This window comes from Aquarana catesbeiana, linkage group LG05 (assembly GCF_042186555.1).
Source record: "Aquarana catesbeiana isolate 2022-GZ linkage group LG05, ASM4218655v1, whole genome shotgun sequence".
In the NCBI taxonomy this organism is placed as follows: domain Eukaryota; kingdom Metazoa; phylum Chordata; class Amphibia; order Anura; family Ranidae; genus Aquarana; species Aquarana catesbeiana.
In genome coordinates this window covers 413,707,986-413,723,757 of record NC_133328.1, presented here as the reverse complement: position 1 = coordinate 413,723,757, position 15,772 = coordinate 413,707,986, and the positions used below count along the sequence as shown (strand labels likewise).

At 40.5% G+C, this 15,772-nt stretch overlaps 1 protein-coding gene across 1 annotated transcript in view; it reads right to left on the bottom strand.

Annotated features, from left to right (window-relative positions):
• SCGN (secretagogin, EF-hand calcium binding protein) overlaps positions 1 to 11,957 on the bottom strand; it is a 130,264-nt gene extending 118,307 nt beyond the window's left edge. Inside the window, exons 1-2 of the mRNA XM_073631178.1 lie at positions 11,690 to 11,957; positions 9,692 to 9,759 (exon numbers count right to left, since the gene is read on the bottom strand). Coding sequence (XP_073487279.1) covers positions 9,692 to 9,759; positions 11,690 to 11,759 — 138 coding nt within the window. The 5' untranslated portion in view covers positions 11,760 to 11,957. The remainder of the gene's footprint in view (positions 1 to 9,691; positions 9,760 to 11,689) is intronic.
• Positions 11,958 to 15,772: the final 3,815 nt, after the last annotated feature.

Below are 15,772 nucleotides of genomic sequence, written 5' to 3'. Positions count from 1 at the left end.
AATGAAGGTGACAAGACTGTTCAGAGCCAGGCCAGAAGTCATCTCAAACAAGGTTAGTGTTCTCTCTCTTCATACTGCACTGTACTTTGTTTCATATTTTTGAGGTTCAAAAACCAAAAAAAGTTCAGAACGGATTACCTTTTTTACGTTGAACCCTATGGGAAAATTTACCTCGGTTCGCGACCAGAGTGGTGGAACGAATTAAGTTTGTGAACCGAGGTATCACTGTATATTAAGGTGCTGGCAACAAAACCAAGCAAATCTACTATCATTTTTTTTTGTTACCAAGACATTCATGTCTTCCAAAGTCTTTGTGTTGGCAAATACCTTACAGTATACACTATATTGTTAAAAGTATTGGGACACCTGCCTTTACACGCACATGAACTTTAATGCATCCCAGTCTTAGACTGTAGGGTTCAATATTGAGTTGGCCCACCCTTTGCAGCTAAAACTGCTTCAGCTCTTCGGGGAAGACTGTCTACAAGGTTTAGGAGTGTGTCTATGGGAATGTTTGACCATTCTTCCAGAAGTGCATTTGTGAGGTCAGGTACTGATGTTGGACGAGAAGGCCTGGCTCGCAGTCCCACATATAATTCATCCCAAAGGTGTTCTATCGGGTTGAGGTCAGGACTTTGTGCAGGCCAGTCAAGTTCCTCCACCCCAAACTCTATGTCTTTATGGACCTTGTTTTGTGCACTGGTGTGCAGTCTTGTTGGAAAGGAAGGGGCCATCCCCAAACTGTTCCCACAAAGTTGGTAGCATGAAATTGTCCAAAATGTCTTGGTATGCTGACGCCTTAAAAGTTCCCTTTGCTGGAACTAAAGTGCCAAGCCCCACCCCTGAAAACAACACCACATCATAAACCCCCCTCCACCAAATGATTTGGACCAGTGCACAAAGCAAGGTCCATAAAGACATGGATGAGTGAGTTTGGGACGGAGGAACTTGACTGGCCTGCACAGAATCCTGACCTCAACCCAACAGAACACCTTTGGGATGAATTAGAGCAGAGATTGCGAGCCACGCCTTCTAGTCCAACATCAGTGCCTGAATTCACAAATGCGCTTCTGGAAGAGTGGTCAAACATTCCCATAGACACACTCCTAAATCTTGTGGACAGCCTTCCCAGAAGAGTTGAAGCTGTTAAAGCTGCAAAGAGTGGGCCAACTCACTATTGAACCCTACGGACTAAGACTGGGATGCCATTAAAGTTCATGTGCGTGTAAAGGCAATACTTTTGACAATATAGTGTATGTGTAACTAAAACTTTTTTAAAGTTTTGGATAGAGTAGGGGATAGTTAAAACTCCTACCATTTATTCTGTCTGTGTATCATTGGGGAAATGTACCTTTACTTCCTGTCCCAGAGAGGTAAAAGAAAGTTGGAGGAAATCTCCTGTAGTGACGGTGGTCCTTTGAACAGTTATCCTCATTAGGAGATTAAGGCTCGGTTCACACTAGGACGACTTGTCAGGCGACTTAGCCGCCTGACAAGTAGCCTCCCGTTCTGTACAATGGAACCGTTCTAATTGGAGCGACGCAAGTCGCTCCGACTTAGAAAAAGGTTCCTGTACTACTTTGGGGGCGACTTGAGGCAACTTGCATAGACTTCTATATAGAAGTAGTTTTGCAAGTCGCCGCCCCTGTCGTGTCCAGGTCGCCTGAGGCAGTCGCGCTGCAAGTCGCGCTGCCTCAGTGTGAACCGGGGCTTACCCTTATTGTTCTTGGGACAGCTCCCAATTTTGGATATCACCTCACTTCCATTTCACCTTAACTACACAGTGGTCGCCAGTACAAATAGATGGGTGAACCTTGCCACAAAGGGACCAGGTAGCAATAAAAACATGATAGAATATCTAATTGGGCACTCTGCTACAGACAGACTTTAAGATCCCTTAGGTCTGATCAATTTATTAAATACCACCTGAAAAGATTGATAAGTGCCTTGCACGAGCCCCTTTGGTAAATTTGCTTTATTGATGAAGAATGAAGGACTTCAGATTGATTGGACTCATAATTCTACTCAGATCAACAAGGAGCAGCAGCTGCTTTTCTAAGATGATTGAAGACATATACTCCCTTGTACAAAAATTAAGTCTATACTTACCACTTTCACAGATGTGTTAGCACCTTCTGTGCTAAGTGCACTTGAATAACATCTACTGTGGTCTATTCTTACTTTTTTCCACATTATTTTATTATATATTCTAATGTAGTGATAAAGGCAGATGGTACTTGTAACTGTTTTATCACACAATGATAAAATATAAGCAAGACAGGTGAATCATAATAGAAACCACAATTGTTATGTTACAGACACTTGTCTGTTCATAGCTTTTCTATAGTCAACAGATCCTCAACAGTTTAGTCATATTAACCTCTATCATTAAAGCTGCATTCACACTTCAGCGTTTTGAATCGCGGGCAGATTTGATGCAATTCTGCCCACGATTTCAAAGCGACTATGTGTGAATGACAAATCGCGGGGCTCACATTTGAGATGCCATTTATTTGAATGACACCTAAAATCGTGGTGTGGGCCTGCCGCGATTGCATCACAATTTATCATGTCGCCCAAAAGTAGCTCCTGAACTTTTTTGGGCGACAAGCTTCATGTGAAGCTTCATCATCACCAGGTAAAAATAAAGAAAAAAGGGCGTACAAATAATACTAATGCACCCACCACATCTAAGAACTGGTAAACTGAAATGTATCATTTGGTTTTGGGTCTAAGACTGTTTTAAATTTATGACATTTGTATGATTCCTGTTGTGTTTTTGTGTAGCATTAGAATGGTGTTTAGTTTCTGCATTGTTTGAAGCATTCCAGTTCCGATTAATGGACCTGTTTTCTTTCCATCAATACATCAAGCTGTTCACTGTATAAAACTAATTTTATAATTTCATTATTTGATAATGTCATCCATGGACCATGATGGTATCTTCTATGCAGCCTGTTTGTTCCATTTAATAAAAAAAACGACTACTACAATTTTTAAAGAGCAATTCAAGGAAAACATGAGCTACTAATGCTAGCAAACCAAAGTTGCCAAAGTCAGAAAGTCAACTCTTCTTTATTCAAGTTGCCTGCAATCCCCTAAATCAAGATTTCATAAAGCCCCTCACATGGTCAGTAGGACAGGAAAAGTTCACTTCCTGGAAGCTGTGCTTGTGTAACTTCCACTTATCTTGCATAGCACATCACCACAAGGCCTCATGCACACTGGTTTATTGTAAAACGTTGTTTCTCCTGACAGGGAGAAAATCAGCATTAAAAAAATCACCAAAGCTGCGATTTTTCAAACCAGGTTAGCAGAGTTTAGCAGCGTATGGTGTTTTATGAGTTTATTTATTTAATTGGCCAGAATTTTAATGTATTCTGGCCATTGAAATGAATAAATGCTAAAGTGCTTAACAATCGTTTAGGCGTGTTTCGCAGCTCCAAGCATTTTTTCTGCCTAAACTCTGCTGCTCCCGGACGGCCTGGCAGTGTTATTTTTTTCTGCCTCTAAAAGCACCTGCTGCTAAAAGCACACATAGGCTAACATGCAGGGGAGTTTAGAGGCAGGAAAAAAGCCCCACCAGACGCTCCTAGAAGCAGCTATAACCAGAGTTGGCGATCTGGGTGGACATCATATGAACATCCATCAGACACAGCCGATGACTGATCAGTGTACCGGCCCACTGAGGGGTACCATGTGACCAATCACAGCAGATCACATGACAATTGTAAACAATGGATGGCTTCCTTTCATGTCATCCATTGTGTAGAATTGTGTTGCTAGCTGTGATTGGTCACGGTGATCATATGGTACAGACCAGGCCAATCACAGCCCGTCTATGCCATGTGACTAGCTGTGGTCAGGATGAAATTCATTGCTATAAGCAATCATAATGTGTAAAAAGTACAATGTTACAATGATAAAATTATATTGCTCTGGTCACAGAGCAATATAAAAAAAGAAAACAAAATGTCACCAGTCAGTTTCCCTGATCTTTGCCACATCAGTTATATGATGATGCTGTAAGCAGTACTGCATTGGTGACAGTATGTAAAAAAAAAAAAATAAATAAATACATTTTTTATTTTTTTACATTTTTTAATTTTCCAAAAAATTATGATAAAAACCTAAAAGAAACTCACCATGCCTCTTACTAAATACATTGAATTGTTTACTCTACAAAAAGGGGTCATTTGGGGGAAATTTGTACTGTCCCGGCATTTTTGCACCTCAAGAAATGAGATAGGCTATCAGTACATAAGAACTGATCGATTTTCAGATATATACCATAGTTTATGAACTCTATAACTTTCCTACAGACTAAATAATATACTGTACACTGATTTGCGTTATTTTCACTGAAGAAAAGTAGCAGAATATATTTTGGCATAAATTTATGAAGAACGATTACCTATTTGCAAAAGTTTATAACAGAAACAAAGGAAACTCTTTTTTTTTTCTCCAAAATTTTCAGTCTTTTTTGTTAATTTAGCAAAAAATAAAAAACTCAGTGGTGATTAAATATCACCAAAAGAAAGCTCTAGATTTGTGAACAAAATGATAAAAATTTAGTTTGGGTACAGTGTTGCATGACCACGCAATTGTCATTCAAAGTGCAACAGAGATGAAAGCTGGAAATTGGCCTGGGCAGGAAGGGGGTAAAAGTGCCATGTATAAAAAAGTCCGGTGTGCATGAGGCCTTAAGCTTCCAGAGTAGGTTGGAATCTTGTTCGTGGGTAAAAGAATCTTCTTAGCATTGGCACTCTTATACATCCAGTTTTTTGAAGGCATGAAAGTGATACTGAAGGCCAATTTTTTTTTCTTTAAAAATAATAAACATGTTATACTTACCTGCTCTGTGAAATGGTTTTGCTCAGAGCAGACCAAATCCTCCTTTACTCGGGTCCATCTTCGCTGCTCCTGGCCCCTCCCTCCTGTCCAGTGCCCCCACAGCAAGCAGCTTGCTATGGGGGCATCCGAGGTGAGCCACAGCTCCGTGTGTCCATTCAGGAATGGAGCCATGGTTCAGCCCCTCCTCCTCTCTCTCCTGATTGGCTAACTGACTTTAATTGACCGCAGCGGGAGCCAATGGTGCCGCTGCTGTGTCTCAGCCAATCAGAAGGGAGAGTCCCAGACGGCCGAGGCTCTCGTGCACATCGCTGGATAGAGATGGGGCTCAGGTTTGTATTAGGGGGGCCGCTGCACACAGAAGGTTTTTTATCTTAATGCAAATAATGCATTAAGATAAAAAACCTTCTGCTTTTACAACCACTTGAAGTAGCCTGCAGTGAATGTTTTAGCTTTACAGCCAAGGTGGATCCAGTGTGACCAAGTTACTAACAAAAGGAACTAGTGTAGACTGGTACAGTGCAAATGTGTCTGGATGGACAGCTGAGATACTAAGCATTCTCTCTGTATGAAAATCAATGTTTAACCACTTGCCGTCCAGCCACCGTCATTATACTGCGGCAGGTCGGCTCGTTCCCGCAAATCGCTGTAGGTGCACATTGGCTCCTTTAGGAGCCACAGCAGCCGCGCACCTGCACCCGCTGCATGGCGGGGGACCCGATGCGTTTGGCCAGCGGCCGCAATATCAGCCGGCCACCTGCGATGGCGGGAAAGAGAGCCAGAATGGGGATCTGTCAATGTAAATAGACAGATCCCCACTCTGACAGGTGAGGAGATAGAGATCTGCTGTTCCTAGTGATTAGGAACAGCGATCTATCTCCTGCTCCAGTCAGTCCCATCCCCCCACAGTTAGAAACACCTCCCAGGGAACACATTTAACACCTTGATTGCCCCCTAGTGTTAACCCCTTTTCTGCCAGTGACATTTACAAAGTAATCAGTGCATTTTTATAGCACTGATCGCTGTATAAATGTCACTGGTCCCAAAAAAGTGTCAAAAGTGTCCGATCTGTCTGCCGCAATGTCAGAGTACCGATAAAAATCTCAGATCGCCGCCATTACTAGTGACAAACAAAAAAAACTAAAAATAAAAATGCCATAAATCTATCCCCTATTTTGTAGATGCTATAACTTTTGTGCAAACCAATCAATATATGCTTATTGCGATTTTTTTTACCAAAAATATGTAGAAGAATACATATTGGCCTAAACTGATGAAGACATTTTTTTTTAATCTTTTTTTGGATATTTATTATAGCAAAAAGGAAAAAGTATTGTTTTTTTTTCTCAAAATGTTCGCTCTTTTTTTGTTTATAGCACAAAAAATAAAAATCGCAGAGGTGATCAAGTACCTCCAAAAGAAATCTCTATTTGTGGGAAAAAAAGGACATCAATTTTGTTTGGTTACAGCGCCGCACGACTTCACCTAAAAAGATTCACCGTATACAAGGCAGTGTCTTAGGGGCTTATCTTGTAACAGGTTTTATCTCAGTGGCCTTTTAGCAAGGATGGTTTTTGCACTGTCATCCCAATAGCCACTTGAAGGGGAATCGATATTCTCTATAAGAAAAGAGGGCAATGCCAGGCAGTGCAACAATCGTGCAAATAATGTCACCAAAAGCATTTAGTATAATTGGAATAAATCAAAATATGTACACATTGAAAATAAACAGTAACTTATCATACATTCCCTCTGTTAATAGGTACTATATTCAATGAGATCACAATGTGCATTTACTCCAATGTAAATTCAGATATGCACACAAAGCAATATAGTGCTAGTAAAGCTGGACCAACTCATGGCTAAACAGCTTCATCCAGCCTGGGCTATTGTTCCTAATGGCAAAAGGGTGTGGCAAGGCTTTGTGCTTCACCTTAGGGGAAGGAAGGCTGGTAAAAGCTATGCTAATATCTGAGCTCCTATTTAAGGAAATCTGACTTGATTTTTGTTTGTCCTTTGATGTTCCTGAGTTTGAGACTTTTATAGAATGATTCTAATTTGTGATTTTTTTTCCTTTTTACATCTGTACAATATGCAAGTATATAAGGAATCTGCCAGCAAAGCGAAACCATAAACCTAAATCAACAAAAGCTGTTTCCTTAACAAGCAGTATTAGATGAAAGGTGACAGGTTATCTACTAATGCTATCTAAGATATACTGTCAGCTGCAGCCAGAATCCAGAATGCCCATGAAATGTGTCTGCTTTCTGATGTCTGGTCTGTGCTAATTCCTGTTCTTCTGTTAATTTATCATTAATCAGGTTTGAAATCCCAAGGTAGGCTTAGCGCCGGTGTTCTGACATATACTGTCCTCCTATCGGATAGTGTCCGCTCCGTACTGCGCAGGCGCAGCGCTTGCGCAGTACGGAGCAGAAGGAGATGCCGAAAGTGTCCGAAGTTGATCAACTGACCATCAGCTGTACACGGCGCTTCGGCACTTCTTAGCGATGGCAGTGTAAGAGGGCCCCTCGCGGGCTCGCTTCGCTCGCCACGCTTCGGGCACGGCCTCGCTGCGCTCGGCAACTATTTATTCTCACTCTATGTCCACTTGGATAGTAGGGAATGAACCTGGACATAGGGTGAGAATAAAAGCGCAGGCGCCGTGTACAGCTGATGAACTTCGGAGACTTTCAGCGTCTCGTTTGTCCTCCGTACTGCGCCTGCGCAGTACAGGGTGGACACTATATGATAGGGGACTGTATTTGACAAGACACCGGTTCACATTAGAAGCGGCACGAATTGCAGGTCGCCTCACCGAGGCGACCTGCACACGACTGCCGCGGCGACTTGCAAGACGACTTCTGTATAGAAGTCTATGCAAGTTGCCCCCAAAGTAGTACAGGAACCTTTCTTCTAAGTCGGAGCGACTTGCGTCGCTCCGATTAGAACGGTTCCATTGTACAGAACGGGAGGCGACTTGTCAGGCGGCTAGGTCGCCTGACAAGTCGCCCCCGTGTGAACCGGCTCTTAAGGCTCCGCTCACACATGCTGCGGTCGCAGTTCGCAGCATGGGGTCCGGTGTGTCCCTATTCACCGATTCGGGTGCGAATCAGGTCCGAATGTTTGCCTGAATTCGCACCTGAATCGGACCAGAAGACGCACAGGACCCTTTTTCAATGCAGACTGAGGCCGCCCCAGAGCTGTGTGAGCTGGCTCCATTGAGAGCTGGTCACACTCTCCAATCATGTGAATTGGATGTGGTGAAATCTGCACCCAATTCGCATGTGTGTGAACGGAGCCTGAAACTGCTTGAATGCAATGAGAACCTTTTGGCTTTCTTCAAGTGAGAGACAGCAAGAAGCTGTCTGCCACAGTACAGCCCCTGGTGTACATGCTCACCTTGGGACTTGCTGCAAGGTTACAATGTTAGGCCCCTTTCACATGGGGCAGATCCGCTGGACAGGCTCAGCTAACTCAGTGGGGGATCGCTCCGATGATGCCCGTTGAGTCGGGGGATGACAGGTCCATCTCCGCTCACTGTGTAGGGACAAACCTGTCAGAGCCCCGCTGTTCTCTATGGCGAGATTGGATGAAAATGGACAGCCTCCGTTTTCATCCGATCCCATTCGCTGGACAGATGGTGAACGTATCGCCATCCATCTATTTTGAGCAGAACGGATGGCAGGCGTGTGTCAGCGGACACATCTCTGCTGACATCCGCCTGCCCATAGAACTCAATGGATAGCCCGATCAGATCCGTCTGAAAAAGGAACAGGTGGATCCCAGTGGGCTGATCGCGTGGAAGGGGCCTTATAGTGTTCACTGGTGAGAGGGGACTGAGAAAATGCTTACTCCTGGCTGCAGCTGAATGATGAAATCCTCTCAATCTAGACAAAGTCACTGAGTGGAGCTCAACATAGATTTTTAATAACTTTTAATTTTTAACTATAAAGTTGCTGTACAATGTGACATGTCGTGAATTTATTTGTACAGACTTACTGATAGGTCCATTTTTGGGCCATTTATAGCTTGCTCTGTAGGTTCCTATTCTAATAAATGCAACCTGCCAGGATAGAAATATGAGAGCAGCAATCACTGACTTGAAGGTAAATATTTCCAAGCTGTCATTCTTATCTTTACTTCAATACATGGCAAATCAGTGACTGGGAACAAACATGTGCATGACAGGTGTCCGACATCTGATATGCACGTTCTTTTTCTGGATTACTGACTTACCAGGTAGAAAAAGAAGGATAAGGATGACAGTCCTTGTATACTGCATCATCATAAACAAGTCATCGGTGGCAAAGCTACTAACATGCAATTTCTTTCAACTTTTTCAAATGCATATTCTAACAAACCAATCATTTAAATAGCAATAGATTCTGACTATATCTCGTAAGCCAATATTTAAATAATATATCAAATCAAGCAGTAATTAAGAAAACATATAAATCTTCATACTTAACACTCTGCTAGCCGTAGCTTATTATTGGTAATTAGTAACAGGTTCATCTTTTGTCAAGCGATGCAACAAAGATATAAACTGAATAACGTCCTTCAGTATTATTAAGCCTGCACTTAAGAATATGTGAAATAAATATGCACAATACCCACATACATACAGTAGATGTTTAATATATATAGCCATATGAATGCAGCTCCTCTCTTATAATTATCTTTTATGCACAATTATATGCTACCATTATTTATGTACAGATGGCAAATGCTTAGGCAAATATACATTCGCAAATGTATTTAAAAAAATTGTAGTTATCAATAAAATCTTGAGTTATTATTAAATATAAACAAATAATAGTAGAAGGTAGAAGTTACTTACCGTGCCTAGCTTCTTAAGAAGGTGGCAAAAGAAGTCATCAAGCTCTTTACCTTCAATGTAACCATTGTCTAAATACATAGAAAATATATTTTCATTCCATAATAATGACTGTTACATTTAAGTCCCAAACCTACAAGCATAGAATTTATCCAACACTATTTTCAGTTATGTATAAAATCAAATATTCGGCTCCTTAAATAATAATAAGATGCAATAATGCATGTAAACCAATCAACAATCATTTGTTATTGTTCTGATTGCTCTAAATAATGAAAGTTGAAATACATTTGTCTACTTTGGTTTACTGCAGTTCCACATTACTGTTTCAACTGCCTTATTGTGCTCTGCATGTCCTTAATGTGAAAAAAATTAAATAATAGAAGACTGATCTGGAGGGTGAGGCCGGGTCAACAATAATGGGTTATACAAGGTATTTTACACTGTTCATATTTCCGATGATTGGAAGTCTTTTATTAAGTAAATTACATCCTATTTCCTCAGAAATGGAAAATACTTAACCTTCATAATCTACTTAGTGAAGTGATACTGTCAACTACTAGAGGAATGTGAGTTGACAGTTGTAAAAATGTTGCAATAATTATGTTTATAATTGTTATTACTGAGCAAGTACAGAACCTTCAGTATATACCATTGTGCTGTGTATGATATAAATACATATAGTGAGGGAAAAAAGTATTTGATCCCCTGCTGATTTTGTACGTTTGCCCACTGACAAAGCCTTGTGTAGGTCTACAATCTTGTCCCTGTCATCCTTTGACAGCTCCTTGGTCTTGGCCATGGTGGAGAGACTGGAATCTGATTGATTGTTTCTGTGGACATGTGTCTTTTATACAGGTAACAAGCTGAGATTAGGAGACCAACCGTTAAGAGAGTGCTCCTAATCTCAGCTCATTACCTGTATAGAAGACACCTGGGAGCCAGAAATCTTGCTGATTGATAGGGGTTCAAATATTTATTTCACTCATTAAAATGCAAATCAATTTATAGCTTTTTTGAAATGCGTTTTTCTGGAAATTGTTGCTGCTATTCTGTCTCTCACTGTTAAAATAAACCTACCATTAAAATTATAGACTGATCGTTTCTTTGTCAGTGGGCAAACGCACAAAATCAGCAAGGGTTCAAATATGTGTATATATATAGATATATATATATCTATATATATATAGATGTATATCTATCTATCTATCTATCTATCTATCTATCTATCTATCTATCTATCTATCTATCTATCTATCTATCTATCTATCTATCTATCTATCTATCTATCTATCTATCTATCTATCTATATCTATATCTATATATGTATATCTATATATATATATATTTTTTTATTTATTTATTTTTTTATTACAAGTATTTTTATAGTACCAACAGTTTATGTGCTTTACATACTGTACATACACATCAGCCCCTACTCTCAAGGAGGTCCCATATGCATACATATCCCTATTTCACATTCATACTCACACATAGTAGAGCAAAAGTAGACAAAAGCTAAATAACCTACTACTGTTTTTAAAATGAAATGCATATTATCATTCTCATAGCATTTGCATTACTTATAGAATACCTTACTTTGCATACTTTGAATACTATTAGGACATACATAGGCTGACTTTTTTTTCTGTATTTGACTGGAGTTTTATTTATGCTTCAATCACAGGGCTACAGATTTCTAATTACTTTTTTCTTATATGGATGACTATTGTGAGGCTGTTTTAAGACCTGCTTCATATTTTTTTTGTATACATCGCTATTAAAATCTATTCATGTTACAGTCAAAAGCAGGTCTAAAACCCCTGCACCCAAACGCTAAAACAAAGTCTATCCAAGCCTTTTTATAGGTAGGCATCATTTTATACATTCTACACACTGCTACACAGTATTATTTGTGTGCTTAGATTAAATTTTTTTTTTCTGTGTGTTTTATTAACCTAGTTCTAACAGACTTAAAGGAATATAATATAATTTGCTTACCATCAGAGTCAAAACGCTGCCAAATCTCCAAGAACTCTGCAGCATCCAGCTTGAGAAAGCCGCTGTCCATGGTGCTAATGGTTATTACAGTGCTGAAGGGAGAGAGCAGAACAGAGCAAAGACTAAAGCTGAACCTTCTATTCCAATTGAGCTCTCAGCTTTATTTATGGTTAGCAGCTATCTCCTCCCATTAAGCACTTGTTGAATTGCCTGAACAGGAGGCAGGGTCATTTTCAGCACTAATGTATCACATATGCTCTAGTGAAGGCTAAAGTCCAATAAGCCTTATCACAAGTTCTATTGTTCTGCTAGGTGTCTTGCGTCACTGCTATACTTCACATGACGGTGACAGTGGCATGTGCATAACACATATTGTCTAGGCAGATGCATAGACATATTATGCACTCTCCTATATTATGAGTTCAGTATTTAAGTTTACATTGATATAAACTAAGCTATATTATAAGCATAGCCTTTAGCTTGTAGTGACATGTACAGCTAGATCTATGCATGATAAAAATGCTTATAGTTTTCTATGTGTAATAATTACAGTACATTATAGTGAAAATAAATGCTAATGTTAAACTGTGAGCAGAGAGGCTCTTAATTGCAGAAGAGACATAGTTACATACTAGGTGAGGTTGAAAAAAAGACACAAGTCCATCAAGTCCAATGTGTGTGATTATATGTCAGTATTACATTGTATATCCCTGTATGTTGTGGTCGTTCAGGTGCTTATCTAATAGTTTTTTGAAACTATCGATGCTCCCTGCTGAAACCACCGTCTGTGGAAGGGAATTCCACCACCGCTTTTACAGTAAAGAACACTCTACGTAGTTTAAGGTTAAACCTCTTTTCTTCTAATTTTAATGAGTGGCCATGTGTCTTATTAAACTCCCTTCCGTAGAAAAGTTTTATCCCTATTGTGGGGTCACCAGTATGGTATTTGTAAATTAAAATTATATGCAATAAAACAAACCTACCTGCCAGCTTGCAGTCCATAGAACGTAAATAGAACTGTGCATGCGCAGCTAAGATTAGATTCTGGCACAGTGCCTATGTGCCAGGATGACTGCACTATTGTGCATGTGCGGGAGTGACATCATCACAAGCTGGCCAATCAAGATGGCCAATGACTGACACCGAAGGAATCCGGGGAGAAGATGTCAGCAATTGGGAGGGGCCTTGCGGGTGCCAGACCATTGAATCAAAGGTAAGTATTGCGATGCATATTAGCATGCATGCATAATCCATTATGCTTTTACGGTTTTTGCAGGGGAATAAAGAGGAAGTTAAACCCATCAGGGTTTACTTCTTCTTTAATACGCAACGTTGACTGCCCAGACTGCACGACACTCTCTCACAGATCCTAGGATTGTTGTCCATGGTGATTCCAACAATCCTAGGATGTTTGAGAGAGTGTTGTGCAAACTTTGAGGGGAGCGGTATCACAAAGTGTGGTGAAGGACCTGTATATCCATATACCTGATATAGCCAAAGAACCAAAGAAACACACACTAAGCGGATAAAGCTTCATTTTGGACTCACTTTTTAGGGTGTAACCAAATTTGGACTATTTGGAAACAAGTGGTTTCTTATACTGAAGAGAGCTGCTTTTACTTTTTATGGATTCTAATACATTTTTGTTCTTTTAAAGCATATGAGACCTTTATTGATTTTTTTAAGTTATAGTAGCAGCTCACATATTCATATATGTAAATTGAATTTCATTTCTATGAGCGCTGGATTAGCGATTTATTTTGCTTTTAGGTTATTGCAATATATTTTGCTTTTAGGTCATTGTATTCTCACATACTAATTCAGGCTATTGGCCCTGCGTTGTACTTGAGGTCAGAGTGCTTGGGCTACATGCACACCAGTGATTTAAGCCGGTGCGAATTGCAAATGCAGGAATCTTCTGTTGAGAGCAACTAGCCCTGTTCACTGAAATGACAGGTTGCCAGTGGCTGCATATAGTCACAGTGCACACAAAGTGCGTCTAGCAGTGTCCACTGCAGGTAATCGATGGCTGTGTGGACGCTGCGTATAGCTGCAGCTGCTAGTTGCCTAATATTATAATGAACAGAGCTGGCGGCTGCAATTCCTGCCAGCCTGAATTGCGAATGTAGCCTTAGAGAAGAGGCTGCAGGGGTCAGTTGTATAGCATGGAGGAAACCTGTGGGAGTGAGGGATTAGTTAAGTAAAAGTCATTTTTATTGGCATACATGAGCGTGCAAGGGATAATTTTACTTTCCCTGGAGTTCAACGTTAAGCATGAAGGTATTATAGAACAGAAATATGTTGTGTATTTGCTGTGAGTCTGGCAGGAGGTATATATTATATTATATCCTGCGATGGGTTTCAGGATGGCAGTATAATAGAAACTGCTTAGTGCAGTGCTGTTTATAAAGAAATACAATTGTTACTATGTGAGTGCCATCCTGTCTGTGTCAGTAGGAAGGGGATTCTAATGATAATACCATATGCCACAGCTGAATCCAATGGATTAATTGATGGTTTCTTTTATCAACAATTTCTTATTCTGGTAGTCCCTTTTACAGCAGAATGTATAGTTAGTTTACAGCTGTGGTGCATTCAGTAAATATATACATGAGTGCATTTCTGATACAACAGAAAAAGCTAAGTCCATTTTTCTGACCAGATTTCATTTTACACTACCCCAAAGTTCAAACTATCCCTTCCCTCCTCCCACTTACAGAATCATCACCTTACTGGCTCCTGTCATTTTATTAATCCAACTTGTCATTGATTCACAGAAATTTGTGAATGAGAAAAATACAAGTCTCATCTGCCACTGTGTCAGAAGGACTAGTAGTTCTCAGTGGAGCACCAGTGCTGTGACGTCACCACACTTATGCCCCGTACATACGGTCGGACTTTGTTCGGACATTCCGACAACAAAATCCTAGGATTTTTTCCGACGGATGTTGGCTCAAACTTGTCTTGCATACACACGGTCACACAAAGTTGTCAGAAAATCCGATCGTTCTAAACACGATGACGTAAAACACGTACGCCGGGACTATAAACGGGGCAGTGGCCAATAGCTTTCATCTCTTTATTTATTCTGAGCATGCGTGGCACTTTGTCCGTCAGATTTGTGTACACACGATCGGAATTTCCGACAACGGATTTTGTTGTCGGAAAATTTTATATCCTGCTCTCAAACTTTGCGTGTCGGAAAATCTGATGGAAAATGTGTGATGGAGCCCACACACGGTCGGAATTTTCGACAACAAGGTCCTATCGCACATTTTCCATCGGAAAATCCGACCGTGTGTATGGGGCATCATAGTCCATTGATACTTTCCTCAGCTCCTTAAGTAAAGGTTCTGTACTGAGGTACCTGAGCTGGAGATAGCATCTGCAGGAGCCCACTTGTAATGTAACATGATCTACTGTAAATCACTAGTAATATAGTGTGCGCACTATGAGGACTTAGGAGGAGGTTTCCCAAAATGGCAGGCACTATGGGCTTCTAATATAGCAAATATGTTTTTTTAAAGCAGTTTAGAGTTTAATAAGTTGGGATCTTTTTGTCCTGAAATATGTGAAAAAACACACGTGCGAAGTAGAGCTCCATAGACTGATCAGTTTCCCAGCTCCAAACAAATCTATGGGGTTCTACTGCTAGTGTGCAGGCAGCGGGGCCCATACCCAACATTTAGTGACAATGCTGCTGATCTCTAACCTGCAGTGATCTCCGCACATATTAACAGTCAGCTCCCATCACAGGAAGCCTCCCATTACTAATAACATATTTGTGGCGCTCTCCATTAGTTTATGTGACATGCATATGACTTAAATAGGTAATTAGTGCCGTGAGATTTCCTGTGCTGGTAGCTAATTGCAGGTATTTGCAGAAATAGCTGTAGGTTAGAGGAGAGTAGCAGTACTGTCACTAAATGCAGGGTCCACTCTAAAGATAGTGCAGCATTTCTAAAATTGTGTTGCTTCATCACATATGCCATATTTCACCACCATTTTCGCTTATCCCAAAGATCCTACCGTACATGTAGCATTGACATTTAAATGTAGGCCATCACCGTCTACAACAGTCAT